The sequence below is a fragment of the Bombina bombina genome, chromosome 6 (genome assembly GCF_027579735.1).
Source record: "Bombina bombina isolate aBomBom1 chromosome 6, aBomBom1.pri, whole genome shotgun sequence".
NCBI classification, from domain to species: domain Eukaryota; kingdom Metazoa; phylum Chordata; class Amphibia; order Anura; family Bombinatoridae; genus Bombina; species Bombina bombina.
This window is the reverse complement of record NC_069504.1, coordinates 180,954,878-180,982,441: the sequence shown is the minus strand read 5'-3', so window position 1 is coordinate 180,982,441 and position 27,564 is coordinate 180,954,878. Positions and strand designations below refer to the sequence as shown.

The 27,564-nt window shown below is 41.0% G+C and overlaps 1 protein-coding gene across 3 annotated transcripts in view; it reads left to right on the top strand.

The window, feature by feature from the left end:
• ST7 (suppression of tumorigenicity 7) overlaps positions 1-27,564 on the top strand; it is a 489,358-nt gene that overhangs the window by 420,099 nt on the left and 41,695 nt on the right. For 2 of the 3 annotated variants that reach the window (XM_053716686.1, XM_053716688.1), the window contains exons 9-12: positions 871-985; positions 7,252-7,324; positions 17,914-18,016; positions 19,323-19,473. In XM_053716686.1, the coding sequence (XP_053572661.1) occupies positions 871-985; positions 7,252-7,324; positions 17,914-18,016; positions 19,323-19,473 (442 nt within the window). The remainder of the gene's footprint in view (positions 1-870; positions 986-7,251; positions 7,325-17,913; positions 18,017-19,322; positions 19,474-27,564) is intronic. The other variant, XM_053716687.1, reaches the window with a different exon arrangement.

Genomic DNA, 27,564 nt, shown 5'->3' with positions numbered 1-27,564 from the left:
TGAGTTGTAGATTTTTTTCTGACAAGTTTTAAAGTTATGTCTATTTCCACTCCCCCTGTACCATGTGACAGCCATCAGCCAATCACAAATGCATACACGTACCATGTGACAGCCGTCAGCCAATCACAAATGCATACATGTTTTATTCTGTGAATTCTTGCACATGCTCAGTAGGAGCTGGTGACTCAAAAAGTTTAAATTTAAAAAGACTGGGCACATTTTGTTAATGGAAGTAAATTGGAAAGTTGTTTAAAATTGTGCATGCTCTATCTGAATAATTAAAGTTTAATTTTGACTTGAGTGTCCCTTTATTCCTACAGCACTACAGGTTTCTAATTTGTCAATCCAAAAAAACTTCCTTTTGTGTTAGATATAGTTCTCTATCCCATCCTCTTCTAGGGATACCAATATGATCAATGATCTGGAACCTTAGTTAGCAGATATTATGACCAGCAGCAACAAAATGCTCTGCCACAGGGTTTTTGATTTTTTTTTGTTACGAATATCAGACCTATGCTCACTCATCCTCTCGCGGACCATCCTAGTAGTCTCTCCAATATAGCTCCACCCATATGGGCATTTAATCATATAAATAGCATAATTAGTGGTACAAGTAAAAAAAAACCCTCTAATATTAAATCTCCTACCTGTCCTGGGATGGAAAAAGTATTTACCTTTAATCATACTATTACAGCTTGAACACCCTAAGCATTGGGCCTTGGGGAAAAAAAAAACATTAGAAGAACCCTGTTCTAAACTACAGTTGAATTTAGTTTATGTTCCTTTAAAAAAAAAACAAAAAAAAAAAAACATTATGATTGTTTGATTAAATAAAACTGAGTTAATTTGTGCTCTGTTTCTTTTTTTTAGTTAATGAAAGAGTTCCCATTGCTGAGTATGTTTAATATACACGAGAACTTATTAGAAGCACTGTTGGAATTGCAGGCATATGCTGATGTACAGGCAGTTTTAGCTAAGTATGATGGTAAGTATATTTTTATTCAATTTAGTTTATTTTATTCTTATTGTTTTTCTTCTTTGGAAGTTTTTGATGCAAAAAAACTAAAATAGGCAAAAAAAATAATTGAAATAAGTTTAGATTAAAAAAGGAATCTTAAACAATAATATATATATATATATATATATATATATATATTATTTTTTTCAGGAGACCCAACAGATTCAAATTATACACTTTTTTTTATGTATATATCATGAAGTGAGAAACCTGCAACAAAAAAAAGTGAAATAAAAAGGCCTTTTTGATGGTATATTCTAAGTGTATATATGTGTAATATGTAAGGGATTTGAATTCTTACCCCCCCCCCAAAAGCGCCTTAAAAATGATGACGTGGTTGTCTGTGTTGTCATTCACACTAAAGGGGTTAATATATGCATAGTATACATCAGTAATTGAGCATTTGTAAAAGAGATGCAAACATGTTTAGAACTGTCATTGTATTAGCAAAGTTTGCATTGCTTTGCAGACTAGAGAAGTACCCCTTGTTTTTCCATCTTATCGCCTCTGCTGTGGCCAGATATAAATTAACAGACTACACAATTACTGTGTAACATTTTGTTGTGTTATAATGTAGGACAGTGTAAAAACCTAAATTTAAGAAAATTATTAGAAAAGTGGGCAAAATAAATTGATAAAAGTGCATTGCATTTTTTGTTAAATATTTTATACGGTATTAAATGTTGAGTTTACTGTCCCTTTAACAAAGCCAAAAATAAGAAAAGACAAAATTGATGGTCAAAACAGGCTTTACTACCTTTGTCAAGTTTACCATTGCAAGTTATAGGAGAAGTTATCTGTCTACCGATGAATTCAATAGATTTTTAATACGTCAGTTATCAAGGTGTTTTCTTATACATTAGAATGTCTGTGAAAAAGCTATATGAGGCATATTGCTCAGGAATTATGATGGATTGCAATAGACTTTTCTGTCATTCACACTCTCCTGCTGTCAATCCTTATTTTTATATCTTGCATGAATATTTCCTTTTATATATATATATATATATAAAGGGCAGCAGTTAAGCAGGTTAAACATATTTTTTCTTTTTAATATGATGGTGAGAGTCCACAAACGACCATATGTGAGATATATTTCCTAAAGACCAAAATGAGGCAAAAACACCCCTACTTTACATAGCTTTGCTCCAGCATTCCTGTTTCACTCTAATAGGATTTTGTAAGTTTTCATGACTTCTGTGGTGGTGGTGGTGGTAATCGTATTCCACTGAATTTTAGAAAATGATATGTCACTGTTGTATTAAGTATTTTTTGGGACTGATTTGTTTTCTTTTCCACCTAATTTGATTAGTTTACAGAGCTGACAGTTGCTTGTGTCTGGGTTATTAATTTTACCTCCATCCTGTGGGACTTAGCACTCAGTTATATGTTCTAAATGTTATCACCTTTTATTCTGCTTTCCTATAGTATTGAGCAATCAAGTGCATCTCAGGTCCCTGAGCCACCAACTAGGGGTTAAGAGGCAGATCTGTGGATCACATAAGCCCTTCATACTTATGCTTGCCCTTAAAACTTGTGTCTGTGTTTGCCCACTCTCAGCTTTTTGATCCCTGTGCTGAGCAGATTTCCAATCCTAGAAATGGGTTTGCTACACAGTCTGGTCCTTCAAGGGGTGCCTACTGAGTTATACACTTAATTTAAGAAATGAATGGCAGTTATGCCTCCTGCTGCTAAGCACATGCGTATCCCTGAAGTTGAGGCTACCTGTCCTCACAAGCAACTTTCCCCTGTGCCACCAATATATAGTGACTTGTCCAGCTCTCCTAATCATAGATGGGGTAAGCTTTATTTAGACTGTTCTGCTGAGGATTCGCTTTCTGAGTCACAGGACCCGGGGCTTAGTGAGGGAAGATGTTTTCTTTAATTTCAGGTTAGAGAACTTTCATTCTCTCTTATGTGAAGTACTTTGGCGGTAGATGAGCTGAATACTCCTACTAAGGAAAATACAATGATATTAGAGGGCAGCACCTCCCTTAAAGGCCCAAAAGACAAGAAGCTTGAATGTTTACATTGACGCTCCATTCAACTTTTTTTTCCGTTCTGCTGTTAGTGTGGCCTGCGTGATGGCGGCCAAGTGAGCCTGGATAAATAATCTCTCTAGAGGTGGCAATAAGAGCATGATTCTTGTAAGAAATAAATTATTTAGTTAAGCTGCTTAACCCCTTGAGTGCTAACGACAGCTCTGAACCGTCGCAAATTGTCCCAGTCAGGTACTGACGACGGCTCAGAGCCTTGAGAGCAATCTGGGGGCTCCCACCTACTCCCACCCAGGCGATCTAGCCTGAATAGTGAGAGGCATCGTTGGGGCTTCACAATTCGCGCAGTGACGTCACGCCCAATGACGTGATGACGTCACTGTGCAACTTTATTTAAAATTAACAATGGACAATATAGGGAAATGAGGGCATGCTTCTTAGAATCCTGTATCTCAGGCATCTAAGCAGCTACAGTATAAGTCTTTGGGATCTGGGGAAAAAAAGTAAAAAAAATATATATATATTTAAAAAAAGTAAAAAAAATAAAAAAAAAGCTCAAATCCAGCTTAGCACGCAGGTGGGAAATGGCTTAGCAGCCAAAGGGTTAAAGGGACAGTATACACCAATTTTCATATAACTGCATGTAATAGACACTACTATAAAGAATAATATGCACAGATACTGATATAAAAATCCAGTATAAAAGCGTTTAAAAACTTACTTAGAAGCTTCCAGTTAAGCTCTGTTTAAAAGGTTACTGGAACACCCACTGCAAGTGAGAAATATCAGATCCCCCCCCTCCCCCTTCCTTTGCATATGAGAAGACCCTTTACACAAACAGAAGCAAGCTGGAGTAGGTATACGTCGGTATTCTCCTAAAACTTTGGAGCTTGTTTAGGAGCCTGCAAATCAGAGCAATGTTATTTAAAAATAAGCAAAACTATCCATTTAAAAAAAAGAAAAAACAAGTGTATAATTTCCCTTTAAGATTCCTAACAGTATCATTTGTGATGAGACAGTTAAAATATATAACATTAATGCTAAAGTGCTGCAATGGCTGTTTTAGCTGGACATGGCTTATGGCTAAAGTCTGCAGATACTGTCTCTAAGAGAAGACTTCTGACACAGACCCTTTAGAGTAAGACCCTTTTTGATCCTAGCTTAGATGCTATCATATCCACAGTTATAGGTGGTAAGTGTGCCTTTTTGTTGCAGGAAAAAAAGCCATGGGCAAGGGCCGAACTGCAGAATATTTTTGTTTCTTTCAGCATTCCAGAACTCAGAAGGCCTCTTCCTATTCTTCCATGTAGGCTGTAGGAACCACCAAGATTTTGTGGAGGCCCAGCTCATCCTGGTCTAAGGCTAAATATGCCATGAAGTCCACTCATGCTTTCAAGTTAACATGAAGGAGCTTCCTCCTGTCAGGATTCAATTCCTGTTGGGGGCAGGTTGCAGCTTTTTGGTAGGTGTGGGCAAGCTCCATTTTGGATCCCTGTGTTTTCCTTCCAGACTTTTCTGATAAAGATTCCTTTTTTTCTGTGTATCTTTAGAGCTATATGAGAATGGTTTTACAATAGAAGGTTTTCAACCAGATTGTGAAGTGCTGGGGTGGTGGAGAGACCAGAGATAGTCCATATGACCTTCCATTTGAGCCACAAGTTTCTCTGCTATTGATCCAGGTCCCAGGACCCTCTGGCATTTATTGTGGATACCTTACTGGTGCCACGGTTGTTCAAGCTAATGTACGTTTCCTCTCTTTTGTTGCTAGCCACAGTTTTTAAACCTTTGATGGGCTGGTGATTGAACACATGATGTTGGCTTATCTGACAATGTAGTTGAAACCTTGATTCAAGTGAGGAAGCCTGCAACCAGACTTAGCACAAGGTATGAAAAATGTGTCTGGCAGATTGTGGGTTGTGCTGCTTGGGATATTCTTTAGAAAGCCATTCAAATTTCTAGAATCGTGGCATTTGGAGAAGAGTTTATCTGCCAGTACTCTGACTAGCACGATTTCTTCATTGTTTTGCTTCATTGAAAGATTGCCAAATTTCTCTGATATACAGATCTATGTTCAGGCTTTGATCTGTGTCAAACCTGTTATTTGGCCAGCCGTTCTGCCTTGGAGATCAATTTGGTCTTGAGGGTTCTTCAAGCTCCTCCTTTTGAACCTATGCATGATCTAGATCTTTAACTTTTGACTTGTAAGGTTCTCTTCATTCTAGCCTTTTCTTATGCTCTCCAGGTTTCTGAATCTTCCGCTCTGTCCTTTAAACCTCTCTTACGTTTTTTTCTTTTCTGCCCTTTTCTGCCCTTTTTGTCCACTTTTCTGGACCCTGCAAGGTTCACAAGGTTATGGCCACTACTTCTGTCTTAAGTTTTTAATCAGAAGTGTTTATATGGTGGCAGGTAAGTCACCTCCTGAGTGTATTACTACTCACTCAAATAGAGTACTGGCTGCATCTTGGGCCCTTTGTAATGATTCTTCTCAGATTTGTAAGCCTGCTACCTTGTAATCTTTGCATATGTTTTATTAATTATATAATTATCATATTATATCATTTTCTAGGCATCTTGTGGACTTCATTATTTGGGTATTGGATCCCATATATGAATATTCGTGGGCTCTCACCATCATGTGAAAGAAAACTTAATTTATGCTACTGTGACAAGTCCAAGTCCACAACCACCTGAATTCTTAACTTCAGTTGGCGGCAGGTCCTGTTTTGTACTTTTTTTGCCGCACTTTGGTCCTTTCCTATCTTTTGACTTTCCTTCTTTGCATTGTCATATGTATAACTGATAGTGGTAGGGGAAGTGTGGGGAGATGGGAAAGAGCAAATCTCTGGAATGCAAGAATTTGCCTCCTTTTGGGGGACAGAAAATATATGCCACATGTGACGTTTCCTGGACTCTTATAATCAAGAAAGGAACATTTTTTTTATCAGGTAATCATAAATTATGTTTTTGATAGTTTTAAACAACTTTCCAATATACTTTTTTTTTTTATCTAATTTGCTTTGTTCCCTTGATATCTTTTTGTGGAAAAGTACACCTAGGTAGGCTCAGAAGCTGGGAAATAGCTGCTGATTGGTGGCTGCACATATATTTCTCTTGTGATTGGCTTACTGTTGAGTTCAGCTAGCTCCCAGTAGTGCATTGCTGCTCCTTCAAGAAATCATACCAAGAGAATGAAGCAAAATTGATAATAGAATCATATTGGAAAGTTGTTTACAAATGTGTGCTCTATCTGAATCATGAAAGAAAACATTTGGAGGCCCATTTATCAAGCTCCGTATGCTCTGATGAGGTGGACAGGAATCGCCGCAATTCAACCCGATCGAATACGATCGTGTTGATTGACATCTCCGTGCTGGCGGCCGATCCTGTGAGCTGCTGGTGCAATGCTGAATACGGAGAGCGTATTGCTCTCCGCATTCAGCGAGGTCTTGCGGACCTGATCCGCACTGTCGGATCAGGTCCGCAAGACCTTTCATAATTCGGCCTCTTGGGGTGCAATTTCCCTTTAAGTAAAAGCTGCTTAAAGGGACAGTCTACACCAGAATTTGTGTTGTTTAAAAAGATAGATAATCCCTTTATTACCCATTCCCCAGTTTTGCATAACCAACACAGTTATAATAATACACTTTTTACCTCTGTTATTACCTTGTTTCTAAGCCTCTGCAAACTGCCCCCTTATTTCAGTTCCTTTGTCAGACTTGCATTTTAGCCAATCAGTGCTTACTCCTAGGTAACTTCACGTGCATGAACTCAATATTATCCATATGACACACATGAACTAACGCTCTCTAGTGGTGAAAAACTGTCAAAATCCATTCACATAAGAGGGGGCCTTCAAGGTCTAAGAAATTAGCATATGAGCCTACCTAGGTTTAGCTTTCAACTAAGAATACCAAGAGAACAAAGCAAAATTGGTGATAAAAGTAAATTAGAAAGTTGTTTAAAATTACATGCCCTATCTGAATCATGAAAGTTTATTTTGGACTTCACTGTCCCTTTAAGTTTTATGTGAAACTAACAGGTAGTGCAAGATTATAAAGCTCATTGGCTAATATGGACTCACACAGGAAAACGTACAGGAACATCCATTTTTTAAAAAAAAAGTCATATGTTTAGAAGTAATCTCTTATAGATGGCACTGAGAATTGCTTTAAGTAATGAGATGGAGTCTTGTTATATCATTATCTATGTTTGATCACTGCTTTGTGTTCTTTACAGATATAAGCTTACCAAAGTCAGCCACAATATGCTACACAGCTGCACTTCTCAAAGCAAGGGCAGTATCAGACAAGTAAGTGTCTCAATACCTGTGCATAAAGCAGTCTCTTACAAATGGCAAAAACCTTGTGAAAATATAATAAAAATCCAGTCTTTATTGCATTTAAAGTTCATAACCACTATCACATTTTATTACAAGTTGTCTACTAATGTAAGTTTTTATATCATCCTAAGAAAAATGAGAAACTGTATCTTTTTCTAAAGATTGCAATGTACTGTATTTTCACTAATGTTACATATATATATATATATATATATATATATATATATATATACTGTATATATTCAGACGATTGACCTTAATAAATAGGATGGATTAGTTGATGTAATAAAAGGCATTAAATAGTGATATAAAGAAAGCAATAAAGGTGAAACTATGAGCTTTCAGCAAGCACAATGCTTGCCTTAGCACAGTTTGTTAAAGGGACACTGTACTAAAAAAATATTTTCTACCAGTATGAAAGAACAGCATATAAACATGATACAAAAGGTGTTCAATGTATATTAAAATGAATACAGTTTGTAACAATGGTGTACATCCTGCTAATGCTTATGGGGTAATTGTGACTTCCTGCTAATGCTTATTGGCTGATAATGACTTCCTGCTAATGCTTATTGGCTGATAAGTATTTCCCATTAATGCTAGTTATGGAGCATTAGTAGGAAGTTTCTATAAGTTGAAGAACATTAGTAGAAAGTGCACAACTGATACTAAACCTCTTTTACTTTTTATTTATTTATGCAATAAAAATGTCAACCCGTTTAAATGCTGCTTGTTCATATAAATGATGGAACCATTTAGGTCCCTTTAACAAGACTCAGAATGATATAAAGCACGTTGTGTGTAGCCTAGACCTTAAATCATAGTTGAAGTTCCCACAAAAATAAACAATTATCCCACAATGTTCATCAAAGAAAGCTCTAGTTAGCTAGTTTATCCCAGGGGTGAGACAGCGCCAGTTAGCTAGTTTATCCCAGGGGTGAGACAGCGCCAGTTAGCTAGTTTATCCCAGGGGTAAGACAGCTCCAGTTAGCTAGTTTATCCCAGGGGTGAGACAGCGCCAGTTAGCTAGTTTATCCCAGGGGTGAGACAGCGCCAGTTAGCTAGTTTATGCCAGGGGTTAGACAGCTCCAGTTAGCTAGTTTATACCAGGGGTGAGACCGCGCCAGTTAGCTAGTTTATGCCAGGGGCGAGACAGCACCAGTTAGCTAGTTTATCCCAGGGATGAGACAGCGCCAGTTAGCTAGTTTATGCCAGGGGTGAGACAGTGCCAGTTAGCTAGTTTATGCCAGGGGTGAGACAGCGCCAGTTAGCTAGTTTATGCCAGGGGTGAGACAGCTCCAGTTAGCTAGTTTATACCAGGGGTGAGACAGCGCCAGTTAGCTAGTTTATGCCAGGGGTGAGACCGCGCCAGTTAGCTAGTTTATCCCAGGGGTGAGACAGCGCCAGTTAGCTAGTTTATGCCAGGGGTGAGACCGCGCCAGTTAGCTAGTTTATCCCAGGGGTGAGACAGCACCAGTTAGCTAGTTTATTCCAGGGGTGAGAGAGAACCAGTTAGCTAGTTTATTCCAGGGGTGAGAGAGAACCAGTTAGCTAGTTTATTCCAGGGGTGAGACAGCTCTAGTTAGCTAGTTTTTGGCAGGGGTGAGACAGCGCCAGTTAGCTAGTTTATGCCAGGGGTGAGACAGCACCAGTTAGCTAGTTTATGCCAGGGGTGAGACAGCGCCAGTTAGCTAGTTTATCCCAGGGATGAGACAGCTCCGGTTAGCTAGTTTATGCGAGGGGTGAGACAGCTCCAGTTAGCTAGTTTATGCAAGGGGTGAGACAGCTCCAGTTAGCTAGTTTATGCCAGGGGTGAGACAGCTCCAGTTAGCTAGTTTATTCCAGGGGTGAGACAGCGCCAGTTAGCTAGTTTATTCCAGGGACGAGGCAGCGCCAGTTATCTAGTTTATTCCAGGGACGAGGCAGCGCCAGTTATCTAGTTTATTCCAGGGACGAGGCAGCGCCAGTTAGCTAGTTTATGCCAGGGGTGAGACAGCACCACTTAGCTAGTTTATGCCAGGGGTGAGACAGCTCCAGTTAGCTAGTTTATGCCAGGGGTGAGACAGCACCACTTAGCTAGTTTATGCCAGGGGTGAGACAGTGCCAGTTAGCTAGTTTATGCCAGGGGTGAGACAGTGCCAGTTAGCTAGTTTATGCAAGGGGTGAGACAGCGCCAGTTAGCTAGTTTATGCCAGGGGTGAGACGGCGCCAGTTAGCTAGTTTATGCAAGGGGTGAGACAGCGCCAGTTAGCTAGTTTATGCCAGGGGTGAGGCAGCTCTAGTTAGCTAGTTTATGCCAGGGGTGAGACAGCGCCAGTTAGCTAGTTTATGCAAGGGGTGAGACAGCGCCAGTTAGCTAGTTTATGCCAGGGGTGAGACAGCGCCAGTAAGCTAGTTTATGCCAGGGGTGAGACAGCGCCAGTTAGCTAGTTTTTACCCAGGGGTGAGACAGCACCAGTTAGCTAGTTTATACCAGGGGTGAGACCGCGCCAGTTAGCTAGTTTTTACCCAGGGGTGAGACAGCTCTAGTTAGCTAGTTTATGCCAGGGGTGAGACAGCTCCAGTTAGCTAGTTTTTACCCAGGGGTGAGACAGCTCTAGTTAGCTAGTTTATGCCAGGGGTGAGAGAGAGCCAGTTAGCTAGTTTATGCCAGGGGTGAGGCAGCGCCAGTTAGCTAGTTTATGCCAGGGGTGAGACAGCGCCAGTTAGCTAGTTTATGCCAGGGGTGAGGCAGCGCCAGTTAGCTAGTTTATGCCAGGGGTGAGACAGCGCCAGTTAGCTAGTTTATGCCAGGGGTGAGACAGCTCCAGTTAGCTAGTTTATGCAAGGGGTGAGACAGCGCCAGTTAGCTAGTTTATGCCAGGGGTGAGACAGCTCCAGTTAGCTAGTTTATCCCAGGGGTGAGACAGCTCTAGTTAGCTAGTTTATGTCAGGGGTGAGACAGTGCCAGTTAGCTAGTTTATGCCAGGGGTGAGACAGCTCTAGTTAGCTAGTTTATGCCAGGGGTGAGACAGCTCTAGTTAGCTAGTTTATGCCAGGGGTGAGACAGCTCTAGTTAGCTAGTTTATGCCAGGGGTGAGACAGTGCCAGTTAGCAAGTTTATGCCAGGGGTGAGACAGTGCCAGTTAGCTAGTTTATTGTCAGGGGTGAGACAGTGCCAGTTAGCTAGTTTATGTCAGGGGTGAGACAGCTCTAGTTAGCTAGTTTATGCCAGGGGTGAGACAGTGCCAGTTAGCTAGTTTATTGTCAGGGGTGAGACAGTGCCAGTTAGCTAGTTTATTGTCAGGGGTGAGACAGTGCCAGTTAGCTAGTTTATTGCCAGGGGTGAGACAGTGCCAGTTAGCTAGTTTATTGCCAGGGGTGAGACAGTGCCAGTTAGCTAGTTTATTGTCAGGGGTGAGACAGTGCCAGTTAGCTAGTTTATTGTCAGGGGTGAGACAGTGCCAGTTAGCTAGTTTATTGTCAGGGGTGAGACAGTGCCAGTTAGCTAGTTTATGCCAGGGGTGAGACAGCTCTAGTTAGCTAGTTTATGCCAGGGGTGAGACAGTGCCAGTTAGCTAGTTTATGTCAGGGGTGAGACAGTGCCAGTTAGCTAGTTTATGCCAGGGGTGAGACAGTGCCAGTTAGCTAGTTTATGCCAGGGGTGAGACAGCTCTAGTTAGCTAGTTTATGTCAGGGGTGAGACAGCTCTAGTTAGCTAGTTTATGCCAGGGGTGAGATAGCGCCAGTTAGCTAGTTTATGCCAGGGGTGAGACAGTGCCAGTTAGCTAGTTTATGCCAGGGGTGAGACAGTGCCAGTTAGCTAGTTTATTGTCAGGGGTGAGACAGTGCCAGTTAGCTAGTTTATTGTCAGGGGTGAGACAGTGCCAGTTAGCTAGTTTATTGTCAGGAGTGAGACAGTGCCAGTTAGCTAGTTTATTGTCAGGGGTGAGACAGTGCCAGTTAGCTAGTTTATTGTCAGGGGTGAGACAGCGCCAGTTAGCTAGTTTATGCCAGGGGTGAGACAGCGCCAGTTAGCTAGTTTATGTCAGGGGTGAGACAGCGCCAGTTAGCTAGTTTATGTCAGGGGTGAGGCAGCGCCAGTTAGCTAGTTTATGCCAGGGGTGAGACAGCGCCAGTTAGCTAGTTTATGTCAGGGGTGAGACAGTGCCAGTTAGCTAGTTTATGCCAGGGGTGAGACAGCTCTAGTTAGCTAGTTTATGCCAGGGGTGAGACAGTGCCAGTTAGCTAGTTAATGCCAGGGGTGAGACAGTGCCAGTTAGCTAGTTTATGCCAGGGGTGAGACAGTGCCAGTTAGCTAGTTTATGCCAGGGGTGAGACAGTGCCAGTTAGCTAGTTTATGTCAGGGGTGAGGCAGCGCCAGTTAGCTAGTTTATGCCAGGGGTGAGACAGTGCCAGTTAGCTAGTTTATGCCAGGGGTGAGACAGTGCCAGTTAGCTAGTTTATGTCAGGGGTGAGGCAGCGCCAGTTAGCTAGTTTATGCCAGGGGTGAGACAGCTCTAGTTAGCTAGTTTATGCCAGGGGTGAGACAGTGCCAGTTAGCTAGTTTATGCCAGGGGTGAGACAGTGCCAGTTAGCTAGTTTATGTCAGGGGTGAGACAGCTCTAGTTAGCTAGTTTATGCCAGGGGTGAGACAGTGCCAGTTAGCTAGTTTATTGTCAGGGGTGAGACAGTGCCAGTTAGCTAGTTTATTGCCAGGGGTGAGACAGTGCCAGTTAGCTAGTTTATTGCCAGGGGTGAGACAGTGCCAGTTAGCTAGTTTATTGTCAGGGGTGAGACAGTGCCAGTTAGCTAGTTTATTGTCAGGGGTGAGACAGTGCCAGTTAGCTAGTTTATTGTCAGGGGTGAGACAGTGCCAGTTAGCTAGTTTATTGTCAGGGGTGAGACAGTGCCAGTTAGCTAGTTTATGCCAGGGGTGAGACAGCTCTAGTTAGCTAGTTTATGCCAGGGGTGAGACAGTGCCAGTTAGCTAGTTTATGTCAGGGGTGAGACAGCTCTAGTTAGCTAGTTTATGTCAGGGGTGAGACAGTGCCAGTTAGCTAGTTTATGCCAGGGGTGAGACAGTGCCAGTTAGCTAGTTTATGCCAGGGGTGAGACAGCTCTAGTTAGCTAGTTTATGTCAGGGGTGAGACAGCGCCAGTTAGCTAGTTTATGCCAGGGGTGAGACAGCGCCAGTTAGCTAGTTTATGCCAGGGGTGAGACAGTGCCAGTTAGCTAGTTTATGCCAGGGGTGAGACAGTGCCAGTTAGCTAGTTTATTGTCAGGGGTGAGACAGTGCCAGTTAGCTAGTTTATTGTCAGGGGTGAGACAGTGCCAGTTAGCTAGTTTATTGTCAGGGGTGAGACAGTGCCAGTTAGCTAGTTTATTGTCAGGGGTGAGACAGTGCCAGTTAGCTAGTTTATTGTCAGGGGTGAGACAGCGCAAGTTAGCTAGTTTATGCCAGGGGTGAGACAGCGCCAGTTAGCTAGTTTATGTCAGGGGTGAGACAGCGCCAGTTAGCTAGTTTATGTCAGGGGTGAGGCAGCGCCAGTTAGCTAGTTTATGCCAGGGGTGAGACAGCGCCAGTTAGCTAGTTTATGTCAGGGGTGAGACAGTGCCAGTTAGCTAGTTTATGCCAGGGGTGAGACAGCTCTAGTTAGCTAGTTTATGCCAGGGGTGAGACAGTGCCAGTTAGCTAGTTAATGCCAGGGGTGAGACAGTGCCAGTTAGCTAGTTTATGCCAGGGGTGAGACAGTGCCAGTTAGCTAGTTTATGCCAGGGGTGAGACAGTGCCAGTTAGCTAGTTTATGTCAGGGGTGAGGCAGCGCCAGTTAGCTAGTTTATGCCAGGGGTGAGACAGTGCCAGTTAGCTAGTTTATGCCAGGGGTGAGACAGTGCCAGTTAGCTAGTTTATGTCAGGGGTGAGGCAGCGCCAGTTAGCTAGTTTATGCCAGGGGTGAGACAGCTCTAGTTAGCTAGTTTATGCCAGGGGTGAGACAGTGCCAGTTAGCTAGTTTATGCCAGGGGTGAGACAGTGCCAGTTAGCTAGTTTATGCCAGGGGTGAGACAGTGCCAGTTAGCTAGTTTATGTCAGGGGTGAGGCAGCTCCGGTTAGCTAGTTTATGCCAGGGGTGAGACAGCGCCAGTTAGCTAGTTTATGCCAGGGGTGAGACAGTGCCAGTTAGCTAGTTTATGCCAGGGTTGAGACAGTGCCAGTTAGCTAGTTTATGCCAGGGGTGAGACAGCGCCAGTTAGCTAGTTTATGCCAGGGGTGAGACAGCTCCAGTTAGCTAGTTTATGCCAGGGGTGAGACAGTGCCAGTTAGCTAGTTTATTGTCAGGGGTGAGACAGTGCCAGTTAGCTAGTTTATGCCAGGGGTGAGACAGCTCTAGTTAGCTAGTTTATGCCAGGGGTGAGACAGCGCCAGTTAGCTAGTTTATGCCAGGGGTGAGACAGCTCTAGTTAGCTAGTTTATGCCAGGGGTGAGACAGTGCCAGTTAGCTAGTTTATGCCAGGGGTGAGACAGTGCCAGTTAGCTAGTTTATGCCAGGGGTGAGACAGTGCCAGTTAGCTAGTTTATTGTCAGGGGTGAGACAGTGCCAGTTAGCTAGTTTATTGTCAGGGGTGAGACAGTGCCAGTTAGCTAGTTTATGCCAGGGGTGAGACAGTGCCAGTTAGCTAGTTTATGCCAGGGGTGAGACAGTGCCAGTTAGCTAGTTTATGCCAGGGGTGAGACAGCTCTAGTTAGCTAGTTTATTCCAGGGGTGAGACAGCGCCAGTTAGCTAGTTTATTCCAGGGGTGAGACAGCGCCAGTTAGCTAGTTTATTCCAGGGGTGAGACAGCGCCAGTTAGCTAGTTTATTCCAGGGGTGAGACAGCGCCAGTTAGCTAGTTTTTACCCAGGGGTGAGACAGCACCAGTTAGCTAGTTTATGCCAGGGGTGAGACAGCGCCAGTTAGCTAGTTTATCCCAGGGGTGAGACAGCGCCAGTTAGCTAGTTTATTGTCAGGGGTGAGACAGTGCCAGTTAGCTAGTTTATGCCAGGGGTGAGACAGTGCCAGTTAGCTAGTTTATGCCAGGGGTGAGACAGCTCTAGTTAGCTAGTTTATTGTCAGGGGTGAGACAGTGCCAGTTAGCTAGTTTATTGTCAGGGGTGAGACAGCGCCAGTTAGCTAGTTTATTCCAGGGGTGAGACAGCGCCAGTTAGCTAGTTTTTACCCAGGGGTGAGACAGCACCAGTTAGCTAGTTTATGCCAGGGGTGAGACAGCGCCAGTTAGCTAGTTTATGTCAGGGGTGAGACAGTGCCAGTTAGCTAGTTTATGTCAGGGGTGAGACAGTGCCAGTTAGCTAGTTTATGTCAGGGGTGAGACAGTGCCAGTTAGCTAGTTTATGCCAGGGGTGAGACAGTGCCAGTTAGCTAGTTTATGCCAGGGGTGAGACAGCTCTAGTTAGCTAGTTTATGCCAGGGGTGAGACAGTGCCAGTTAGCTAGTTTATGCCAGGGGTGAGACAGTGCCAGTTAGCTAGTTTATGCCAGGGATGAGACAGCACCAGTTAGCTAGTTTATGTCAGGGGTGAGACAGTGCCAGTTAGCTAGTTTATGTCAGGGGTGAGACAGTGCCAGTTAGCTAGTTTATGCCAGGGGTGAGACAGCTCTAGTTAGCTAGTTTATGCCAGGGGTGAGACAGTGCCAGTTAGCTAGTTTATGCCAGGGGTGAGACAGCGCCAGTTAGCTAGTTTATTGTCAGGGGTGAGACAGTGCCAGTTAGCTAGTTTATGTCAGGGGTGAGACAGTGCCAGTTAGCTAGTTTATGCCAGGGATGAGACAGCACCAGTTAGCTAGTTTATGTCAGGGGTGAGACAGCGCCAGTTAGCTAGTTTATGCCAGGGGTGAGACAGCTCTAGTTAGCTAGTTTATTGTCAGGGGTGAGACAGTGCCAGTTAGCTAGTTTATGTCAGGGGTGAGACAGTGCCAGTTAGCTAGTTTATGCCAGGGATGAGACAGCGCCAGTTAGCTAGTTTATTGTCAGGGGTGAGACAGCTCTAGTTAGCTAGTTTATTGTCAGGGGTGAGACAGTGCCAGTTAGCTAGTTTATGTCAGGGGTGAGACAGCTCTAGTTAGCTAGTTTATGCCAGGGGTGAGACAGTGCCAGTTAGCTAGTTTATGCCAGGGGTGAGACAGCTCTAGTTAGCTAGTTTATACCAGGGGTGAGACAGCGCCAGTTAGCTAGTTTATGTCAGGGGTGAGACAGCTCTAGTTAGCTAGTTTATTGTCAGGGGTGAGACAGCTCCAGTTAGCTAGTTTATGTCAGGGGTGAGACAGCTCTAGTTAGCTAGTTTATGCCAGGGGTGAGACAGCGCCAGTTAGCTAGTTTATGCCAGGGGTGAGACAGCTCTAGTTAGCTAGTTTATGCCAGGGGTGAGACAGCTCTAGTTAGCTAGTTTATGCCAGGGGTGAGACAGCTCTAGTTAGCTAGTTTATGCCAGGGGTGAGACAGCGCCAGTTAGCTAGTTTATGCCAGGGGTGAGACAGCTCTAGTTAGCTAGTTTATGCCAGGGGTGAGACAGTGCCAGTTAGCTAGTTTATCCCAGGGGTGAGACAGCGCCAGTTAGCTAGTTTATTGTCAGGGGTGAGACAGTGCCAGTTAGCTAGTTTATGTCAGGGGTGAGACAGTGCCAGTTAGCTAGTTTATTGTCAGGGGTGAGACAGCGCCAGTTAGCTAGTTTATGCCAGGGGTGAGACAGCTCTAGTTAGCTAGTTTATCCCAGGGGTGAGACAGCACCACTTAGCTAGTTTATGCCAGGGGTGAGACAGCGCCAGTTAGCTAGTTTTTTGCCAGGGGTGAGACAGCTCCAGTTAGCTAGTTTATGCCAGGGGTGAGACAGCGCCAGTTAGCTAGTTTATGCCAGGGGTGAGAGAGAGCCAGTTAGCTAGTTTATGCCAGGGGTGAGACAGTGCCAGTTAGCTAGTTTATGCCAGGGGTGAGACAGCACCAGTTAGCTAGTTTATTCCAGGGGTGAGAGAGAGCCAGTTAGCTAGTTTATGCCAGGGGTGAGACAGTGCCAGTTAGCTAGTTTATGCCAGGGGTGAGACAGCGCCAGTTAGCTAGTTTATGTCAGGGGTGAGACAGCTTTAGTTAGCTAGTTTATGCCAGGGGTGAGACAGCGCCAGTTAGCTAGTTTATGCCAGGGGTGAGACAGCTCTAGTTAGCTAGTTTATGCCAGGGGTGAGACAGCTCTAGTTAGCTAGTTTATTGTCAGGGGTGAGACAGCGCCAGTTAGCTAGTTTATGCCAGTGGTGAGACAACTCTAGTTAGCTAGTTTATTGTCAGGGGTGAGACAGCGCCAGTTAGCTAGTTTATTGTCAGGGGTGAGACAGCAGGATGCTTAGTGTGCTCTCTAGAAAGTACAAGTAATTATCTTCTCATTCTTTTTGTTCTATAGATCGCCAGTACCTACTGCAACATCTTTCCTCCCTACACAGCGACTCCAGCTTGGGAGGGCAGTGCAATGGGTCTCACAGCTTTCCCTGTGTTGGCTGCCTGCCAAGTACAGCTTTGGAGTTAGCCGTGAGGTGTGAGGTGAGAAAGAAATTGCATGGTCTGGTTTTTCTTTTAATCCCATACACGGGGCCGATGATTTGCACCAGCCTTGGGCATTTGTTACCCACTGGTACAGCACAGAGCACACTCCTCCTACTGTGCCAGGCGTTAAGTCTAACTTCTAGATTATGTTAGGCTGCAGTAATTCATTACAAATGTTTTTATAACTTAGTACAATATAAATCATTTGCTGTTTTCCAATACGGAGATCTTCCATTTCAGTTCTCAGGACTCACTGACAAGGCTGATTTTCAAGATTACCTAAAATAAGAATATGTTGGTAACCATAGCAACTGATCAGCTGATTATTTTACCTGTGCTGTATTTGAAATATCTATAAAATCAGTCTGCCCTGTTTGTGAGCCCTGCTCTAGTAACATACATAACTGAGAGAGGAATAGTGTACTGTAAAATTTTACTTTGTTCCTAATTATCCATTTTATTTGCTAGACTGTATTAAATTGTTTTCAAATATAGCCTTTACCTTTATTTGAGCATTTGAAATAGCTACTTTTGTCGGTGAATGCCCCACCTATATTAATAATGTAAATACTTAAGTATTTGCTATTAAGTAAGCTATGCAAGCATAACCAGCAGAATAAAGCATACACCCAGTAGGGATGGGAAAGATAAGTAATAAAATGTTAATTTTAAATTGTTCTCTATAAGTACTGGGCTTTGGTATTCAGAAACAGATTGTTATAAGGAAGCATTTATGTGTATAGAAAGTGATAAAATGAGGCGATCCAATTTCCCTGCAAGTTTAGCCCATTATAATGTGATGTGGTGTCAAAAAACAAAACCAGCTATTTTATATACAAAATAAACCTAAAGTCATTGGAAACATATTAAGGTGAAACCAATTTTACCGTACACTGACCCTTTAAGTTGTTAATATTGTTTTTTGCAAGTATGCTATTTTATTATTATTTTTAGCACCTTTCCATTAATTTGTGTTTTTGTGTTCACGTTTTACAGATTCTCCCCAGAAGCCGCATCACGGCGAGGGCTCAGTACAGCAGAAATGAATGCTGTGGAAGCAATTCACAGAGCAGTAGAGTTTAATCCACATGTGCCAAAAGTAGGTTTGTAGAGTCATTTTCAAATGAATAATTATCATAATATTTACATTCTCTCTTCAAATTAAGTTTGAAAATTGCAAAGATTTTTTTTTTGCTGTTCATAATTAAAGAGACAATAAATACGGCAAATGTCTTTACATATTTAACAATCTGTTATCTGTCCGGTTTTTTTTGTCGCGTTCGGGATGGCCAATCTCATGGCTACCCATAGTGCAGCTGCGTACAGTAGACATGTGCTCCCTTTTCTGTCTGCCAAGCAAATATCCTGCGCATACAGCAAAGCTCATGAACAAGCTATGGAGGGCAGGAAGGGTTGGCGGCAGCCTCCTTATGGGCTGGACCATCCACTCCAAACGCTCCTCACCAGTAGGTGCAGCATGGGGTGGCGCCTTTCTTATTGCTTGTACCACACACCTGTCAGAACAGACAATTAAGGAATAAGGATAAGGAGGTGATCGGGGGATTGATAATTGGGACAAGAAAAACTGTAAGCTTTTTAAAGAATAACATATTTTATCTGAAAAAAATTGAGTTTACCATCAATTTAAAGGGATATGCAGTGTTCTTCTGGTAAAAACAAATATTTTAATTCAAAGTAAAACAGCAAACAACTTAGAATTTCTCAGTGTAGACACTGCCCTCAGGGTGATAAGTTTGCTGACATCTTAGGTTACATTCTGCCCAATCCGAGCATGAGCAAATCTTACACCCTGTTTATCTAGTTTTTTTATTTTATAGTAAACCATCTCATGTTACTCTAGAAGTTTTATGACTTTGGGCTAACATAAACCTTCCTGCAAATGCCAAGCCTCCTTGTAGGGCTGTGACAGGAATTAAAGGACACTGTACAGAAAAGTAAGAAACGGTTAAATCCATTTAAAATTATGAATAATACATATTGCAATGATTTCTTTTAAGTATCACCCACTGCTTAGTGCTTTTTTATTACAACAATGAAACAGACTATTTAACTTCCCTTTAATATGATCGATGCAATCCTGTAAAGATTACATATATATTGGTTAATGAAAACAAATGTAAGTAGAAAACACTTACCAGACATTTCATCTCCACTAGTGACATTCAATAGAGGCTTATCATATATGTGACCACAACAGACAAATATGGATAGAGATAGATAGATTTCTTACTTTGTTTTTGTATTGAAAGGGTTAATGATAAAAGTTCTCCAACATACTTTATATAAAAAAGTTAAATAAACTGTTATAAACACATAAACACAAAACATTTTTGATGATAAAAAAGATTAATATAAATAATATGTGTTTTTTTAATCTGTTGCAGTATCTACTAGAAATGAAAAGTTTAATACTGCCCCCTGAACACATTCTGAAAAGAGGGGACAGTGAAGCAATAGCGTACGCTTTCTTTCACCTTCAGCACTGGAAGAGGGTCGAGGGAGCTTTAAATCTCTTACATTGTACGTGGGAAGGGAGTAAGTACCGGTAATTCTTTCTTACTTAGTTGCTTTTATTGGAGCGTATGTTAACAACAGACAAATGTTACTTATTGTATCTATATCGCCTATTATACACACATAGGCGTGACCACCCGGGTTCAGCTGCAATGTAACCACTAAAATCAGTGTGCAAAACTCTTTCTCACTTGTATAATGTATATAAAATAAGTATGCGGTATTAGGATATATTTTAAATAACATTATCTTTTGAAATAAATGATTTCAGAATTCATGTTTATGATTTTGTACAGAATAGTATAAAAATAGGCCACAAATATAGTGCAGCATAAAAACACTTTAATTTTACATTTGATTGCAAGCAGAATAGATATTAAATAAAAAATGTAATTCCCCATAAAATGTTTAATTATGTTTAGTACGTAAAAAAACATGTCGCTATTATATTCAATATGCCTTCTGTTATCTGTGAAAATTGTGTTTTCCCACTGCCACCAGAAAGTATGGAATATGTCATGCATACGTCAAAACTCTATGGGGCCAATTTATTAATGTGCGAGCCGACATGATACTATGTAGCGTATCATGTCCGCCGCGCATCGATAAATGCCGACAGCGTACACTGTCGGCATTTATCATTGCACAATCATTTCTAGTAAACTACTTGGCAATACTGCCCCCTGCAGATTCGCGGCCAAACAGCTGCTAGCAGGGGGTGTCAATCAGCCTGATCATATAGGATTGGGCGGATTGATGTCCGCGACCTCAGAGCAGGCGGACAAGTTATGGAGCAGCGGTCTTTAGACCGCTGCTTCATAATTTCTGTTTCTGGCGAGCCTGAAGGCTCATGCGGAAACAGGGGCATCAAGCTCCAACATGATACACAGTGATTACTTGATATGTGCAGGGGATAACTTATATCTTGCCCTAACCAACCACAGCAATAGCGATAAGATGAACATATTTAAGAGGCTTTTCAAAGGGTAATTGTAAAACATTGAAAACGTTGCTAGCAAAATTACTGTTGTAAATGTTTTAAACTATTTGTTTTGTTTACAGATATACTGTTGATATTAAAAAAAATACTTGTGTCCCTTTAGCTAACACTGACAGAGTATTGTTTCTAACCTAACCAGTGCGTCATGGATAAAGCAGTTAGAAGATGGAGTCTCAGAAATTGTTGACTGCTTAAAAGGGCATTTAAAGGGATATGAAACCTAAATTGTTAGGCTTAATAGCTGAAACATAATATACATTTATATAAAAAAATCCCTTAAAAGGAAATGAAACACTATTTTTTTTTCATGATTCAGATAGAGCATGCAATTTTAAGCAAATTTCTAATTTACTCCTATTATTAAAGCTTCATTCTCTTAGTATCTTTATTTAAAAAGCAGGAATATAGGCTTAGGAGCTGCCCATTTTTGGTTCAGCACCTGGGTAGTCACCGATCAGCATGCGCTACCCAGGGTGCTGAACCACAAATAGGCCCGCTCCTAAGCTTATATTCCTGCTTTTCTAAATAAAGATACCAAGAGAACGAAGAAAAATTGATAGGAGTAAATTATAAAGTTGCTAAAATTGCATTCTCTATCTGAATCACGAAAAAACTAAATTGGGTTTCATATCCCTTTAAGGGATTTATTTTTAAATATATGGATAGTATGTTTCAGCTATTGACTACAGTGTTGTTGTGCAAAAAAACTTCCACCATATTTGTACAGGACGGCTGCACAACTGCATATCCTCGGTCACAGATTTACCAAAGTAACAGAGAAGCAGCGTTTACGTAATTGGGAGCTGGCTCAGCTTCTGTGTATTGCAAAAATCCAAAAAGGGAGCTGTAGAAACAAGGAGCCACTTGCAACCTTTGCCCTGTGGCCCGGTAAGGTCTAATTACACCCCTGGTTACACTGCTGTAAAACTGATTTTCAATGACTTTCTATAACAGCTGCAAAATGTATATCATTGTGCCTTTATGTTTATTTTGTTACAGGAAATAACTTTTTGCTCATTGAAACTACAACCCATTTCAATAGTCTGAGCTTGCAGCAATAGTAAACATTCTTATCATACATCTCTCTCATTTTGACTTAAATATCAAATTAATCAACAGTTTTGGAACCTCCAAAAATAAGCTGAACATTACATATGTTTTCCATAGACTAGATTGCATTGTGCAGTTTTTTAAGCTGTTGCTCATATTGAGAAAAGCAGCATCTTTTAATAAGAAGTTTGTAGCAAATAGTCAGCAGCTTATTTTTTTCTAATACTTGTTACCCTAAAGTTAACAGTATTTATTTTTTATCAAGTGATGCTGCAAATCGTAAAGGGTATATTTAGGTATTGAACATTGTTATTGGGTTTGAAACACACTTAGCAATACTCAAATTTAACCACATGGTGGCACATTTTCCTCTTTATTTGCAAAACAAGATTCTCTTAGAATTACTCAATATAGCAGTAATCTGAATATAACTTTATACGGATGCACATTAGTAAAGTAGACCACACCAATTTGTTTGCCTAGTTTAGAATAGACACTTGATTTCCGTTTATATGCAAGTGGATAGGTTTATCCTTCACACCTTTTGGTTGACGTCTTCTGGTACTAATGCTCTACGGCTGTCTGGGCTAAATGGAATCCTCCCAGAACTCTTTGGGTTATCTCTTTCGCTTGTTAATACCTGGTGCAGTTCTGTTTCTATCTATTTGCAGATAATTAGTACAATAGCTTAAGTATTTGTAGTTATGTACAGTTTTGACCCCTCAGTTGGAAATGTAAAGAGGCTCCTATGGTAACTATGTGGCAAAATAAGGTTTCAGATGTCTTGGAATTGGAAGAATATCATTTTCACCATCATCAAACTATAGGAACTTACTGTATTATGCAGAGCTATTGGGAAACTAATTGTACAATAGTGGTTAGATGCCCCATCTTTAACTGGAGTGTGTATAATACCTATGGGCTCAGCAAAAGCCTACTTCAGAATAGCCTCTTAGGAAATTCTAATGTTATTGGAAGTGTATTGCTCATTTTGTTAACTGTTTGCTTAAGGCACATTTGTCTATAAGCATCTTAGCAGGTCAACGTTTGTTTGTTTATTTTAATTTGTTCTGTATTGGTTACAATACAATGTAACTTTTTCTTTCATTTTCAATAAAGCTGAACCAAAAAAAAAAAAAAGGAAATTTGACCCCTCTACTATACAGGATACTTGTTACTGCGAGTACCCAACAGGTGACATCTGGCCAGGCTACCTTACACTTTTTTAAGGCTTGCCCTATAGTGATAATATTCCATGGGTAAATCCCCTAGGGGATTTTGGGTTGTACCAAGGAACTTGTACCATTTCTGGCTACTCTGCACAGTCTAGCAGACAAGGAACATTACAAGTCTTTCTTGCTGTATTTCCTTGTTTTAGATGTTTTAGCTAAATGAATAAGCTTTTTTCCCCAGAAAAAAAACAATATTTTTTATTTATTCCGTGGTCCAGTCATACTTCTGGATTGCTTGTTAAAGAGACACAAAACCAAATGTTCTGCCATGATTCATATAGAACATACAATTTTAAACAACTTTCCAGTTGACTTATATTATCAAATTAGTTTTATTCTCTTGGTATCCTTTGTTGAAAAGCATACTTAGGTAGGGTCAGGAGCAGCAATGCATTACTGGGAGCTGGCTGGTGATTGGTGGCTGCACAAATATGCCTCTTGTCATTAACTCATCATTGTTGATTAGCTAGCTCCCAGTAGTGCATTTTTGCTCTTTCAACAAAGGATACTTAAGGAATGAAGCTAATTGGATGCTAGAAGTAAATTGTAAAATAGTTTAACATTGTATGCACTTTATCTGGATCATGAAAAAAAATGGGTTTCATGCCCCTTTAAAAGGGACAGTCTACACCAGAATTTTTATTGTTTTAAAAGATAGATAATCCCTTTATTACCCATTCCCCAGTTTTGCATAACCAACACAGTTATAATAATATACTTTTAACCTCTGTGATTATCTTGTATCTAAGCCTCTGCAAACTGCCCCTTTATTTCAGTTCTTTTGACAGACTTGCAGTTTAGCCAATCACTGCCTGCTCCCAGATAACTTCACGTGCACGAGCACAGTGTTATCTATATGAAATACGTGAACTAACACCCTCTAGTGGTGAAAAACTGTTCAAATGCATTCTGAAAAGAGGTGGCCTTCAAGGTCTAAGAAATTAGCATATGAACCTCCTAGATTAATCTTTCAACTAAGAATACCAAGAGAACAAAGCAAAATTGGTGATAAAAGTAAATTGGAAAATTGTTTAAAATTACATGCTCTATCTGAATCATGAAAGTTTATTTTGGCCTAGACTGTCCCTTTAAGTAAGGTAAATAACTAACCATCATATAATGAGGATACATTTTTGCTAACAACTGTAATTAAATCTGAGAGAGAAAATAGATACTTTAAAACATGCTTCTTTTGGGTACAATTACATAGAAAAACACAATTGAATCATTAAGAATGATTTGACCAGAAAAATAATGAGCGGTCATATTTAATGAATAAACATTCTTTCTATTTCTGCCATCAATGAAAAACATTTGTAGTGGCAGAACCACTAGAATCCAAGGGCTCACTAAATCCCAGGAATGCGCTCTCTCCTCATAAAGAGGGAACACACTGCTCTCCTGTTTGCTATTCACATATGGCGCTCTGCTCACATAGCATAGACACATCCCAATTTGCTGTGTTCTTGATGGCAAGGTACTCACCAGGGACATGTAAGGAAATCCAGTATAATAATTTCCTTAGAAAGTGACTCATCATCTAGCAAAACAGGAACAAAATGCCCTTGCTTAATAATAATAATAATGAAAATGAAATCAGCATGACAACTTTTCTGAATAAAATGAAGTAATTTGCATTATTTGGTTGCATTTTGGAGAGTTGTCCTAAAGCATATGCCAAGGTACCTTCTAGTTAAATAATGTCTTAAGGTTTATGAAAGGCCATTTGCCATTTACGCCAGAAAAATGTGCATTACATACCCTTAGGATAATTTGGGGGAATATATTGTTTGCTTTAGTGATATTTTTCAATATGCAATCAATTGGTGATGTTATAAAAGAACATTTTTTTATGTCTTGTTGGTTACACACTAATTATTCACAGTCACTGACAACACGTGCACTCACACACTCACTTCAATTACTTGAACTCACTCACTTCACAGCCACTTAAGTCAAAATTAATTTTTTATGATTCAAATAAAGCATGCAATTTAAAACAACCTTTTAAATATACTTCCATTGCCAAAACATGCACACTATTTTTACATGCACACTTTACTGAGCATGTGGAAAAGTGCACAGTGTATAGGTGTATGCATTTTGTTATAGGCTGATTGCTGTCACATGATACAGGGGGAGGGAAATTGGATAACCCTTTAAATTTGCCAAAAAATATTCTACTGTTCATTCTAAGTTCAAATAAGAGTCTTTGTAGCATTATATAGCAGCACTGTTTTCAAAGGTCTAGTCAAAAATAAACGTTAATGATTCAGATAGGGCATGCAAAGAATACCAAGAGAACAAATCAAAATTGATGATATAAGTAAATTTCGGCTAGATTACGAGTTTTGCAGTAAGAGCTGCTCGGTGCTAACTTGCAAGTTATTGTCACCGCTCACCTCCCTACAGCGCTGCTATTACAGGTTTGCAAAAACTCGGCGTTAGCAGGCAATAAGTGAGCGTAGAGCAAAATTGAGCTCCATACCGCACTCCAATACCAGCGCTGCTTTGAGCTGGTTTTACGTGCTCGTGCACGATTTCCCCATAGACATAGACAAAAAAGCCTAACACCTGCAATAAAGGAGCGTAAAGCTCCGTAACGCAGCCCCATTGATTCCTATGGGGAAAGAAAAGTTATGTTTACACCTAACACCCTAACATAAACCCTGAGACTAAACACCGCTAATCTGCCGCCCCGACATCGCCTCCACCTACATACTTATTAACCCCTAATCTGCCGCCCCAATGACGCTGCCACCTACATTACAGTTATTAACCCCTAATCTGCCGCCCCCGACATTGCCGCCACCTACCTACAATTATTAACCCCTAATCTTCCGCCCCCAATGTCGCCTCCACTATAATAAAGTTATTAAACCCTGTCTAACCCTAACGTAACCCTAACACCCACTAACTTTAATGTAATTAAAATAAATCTAAAAAATAGTTATTAACTATTTACTAGCTACCTAGTTAAAATAAATACAAATTTACCTATAAAATAAAACCTAACCTGAGTTACACTAACACCTAACATTACACTACAATTAAATAAATTACATTTATTAAATACAATTAACTAAATTACAAAAAAACCACACTAAATTACACAAAATAAAAAATAAATGATCAAATATTTAAACTAATTACACCTAATCTAATAGCCCGCGGAGCGGCTCCATCATAAAGACATCCGGCGTGGAGCATCCTCTTCTTCCGACAGCTCTTCTAGATTGAAGGTTCCTTTAAGTGACGTGATCCAAGATGGCGTCCCTTGAATTCCGATTGGCTGATAGAATTCTATCAGCCAATAGGAATTAAAGGTGAAAAAATCCTATTGGCTGATTGTATCAGCCAATAGGATTTTTTCACCTTTAATTACGATTGGCTGATAGAATCAGCCAATCGGAATTCAAGGGACGCCATCTTGGATGACGTCACTTAAAGGAACCTTCATTCGAGAAGAGCCGTCGGAAGTAGAGGATGCCGTCTGGATAAAGACTTCTGCCGGCTTCGCTAAGGACTTCTGCCGCTTTGTTGAGGATGGATGTTGGGTCTTCAAAAACTGTAAGTGGATCTTGGGGGGTAGTGTTAGGTTTTTTTTTTTTTTTGTTTTTTTTAAACATTTTATTGAGTAAGAAAAGATTACACTTACAGTGAAAATAACCATAATGTTGTACATATAGATACTCAGATAAATCGTATTAGTGAACTGTATTACACAGACGGTTGGGGGGGGGGCATTGTCCATTGGGAGAGAGTCTTTGATGAAATTAGTGGTCAGGGAAGTTTCCCAAGGGTCAGGTAATATTAGCAGGTACGGTGTTGAGAGGGGGTTGATCTTTTAAGTTAGGGATGGTACATATCACTCATTACCTGACTTTTCAACAGTTCGATATAACTTTTACTTCTCCATCCGGTATCCTCTCGTACAAGGTGCAATCCTCACAAACATAAATTGCATGAAAACCATGACATTTCAAAAAACATGTGTCTATACAGACTAAGACATTAAGGAAAAAGAAAAAGAGAAAAGAAAGAGGAACAAGAGGAGAAATGGGGACATAGAAAGGGGAAAGGGCGGAGAAGAATAGAAGAAAGGGAAGGCTAAATAATTTGATAAAGTGGAGGGTTGATCCAGACGGGGCGGCCCACCCCAAGGCTGTAGAGTCTGTTAAGCTATCTGTGCGCGCAGGAGGGTCTGCCAGTAAAATTGTATGTTATGGTAAAAGTCAAGACCACCAGTCTTAAAGTATGCATATTCCTCAATTTCTAGTAGTTCTGATGTGCTATGTAGCCATTCCTGTCGAGTTGGGATCTGGGCAGATTTCCACCTGCGCGCAATAAGTAGTTTGGCTCCGTTTAAGCTATATTGTAGGAGTTTCCATTTTATTTTACATATTTTCTGTGGTTTGTAGTTTAGAAGGGCTGTGGTTGGGGGCAGTTCAAATTGTTCTCCCATGATAGTTTTCAAATTTTGAGTAATGTCTCCCCAAAATGGGAGTAGTTTCGGGCAGTGCCACCAGATATGGGCCATTGTGCCCGGAGATCCGCAACCTCTCCAGCATGTGGCATTAGATTGAGGATATATTCGTTTAAGCCTGTCAGGGGTAAGGTACCATCTAAACAGGACTTTGTGGTTAAGCTCCAAAATTCTGGGGGAGGAGGAGGACTTGGCGGAGTTATAACATATGTTATCCCATTGCTCTTTGGGTATAGAGATTCCTAAATCAGTTTGCCAGTTAGTAATATATGAGGATGGGGGTAGGGTAAGGGTGTCATCTAACAGTCTTTTAGTAATAGACAGTGAACCTCTAGGCGTCACTC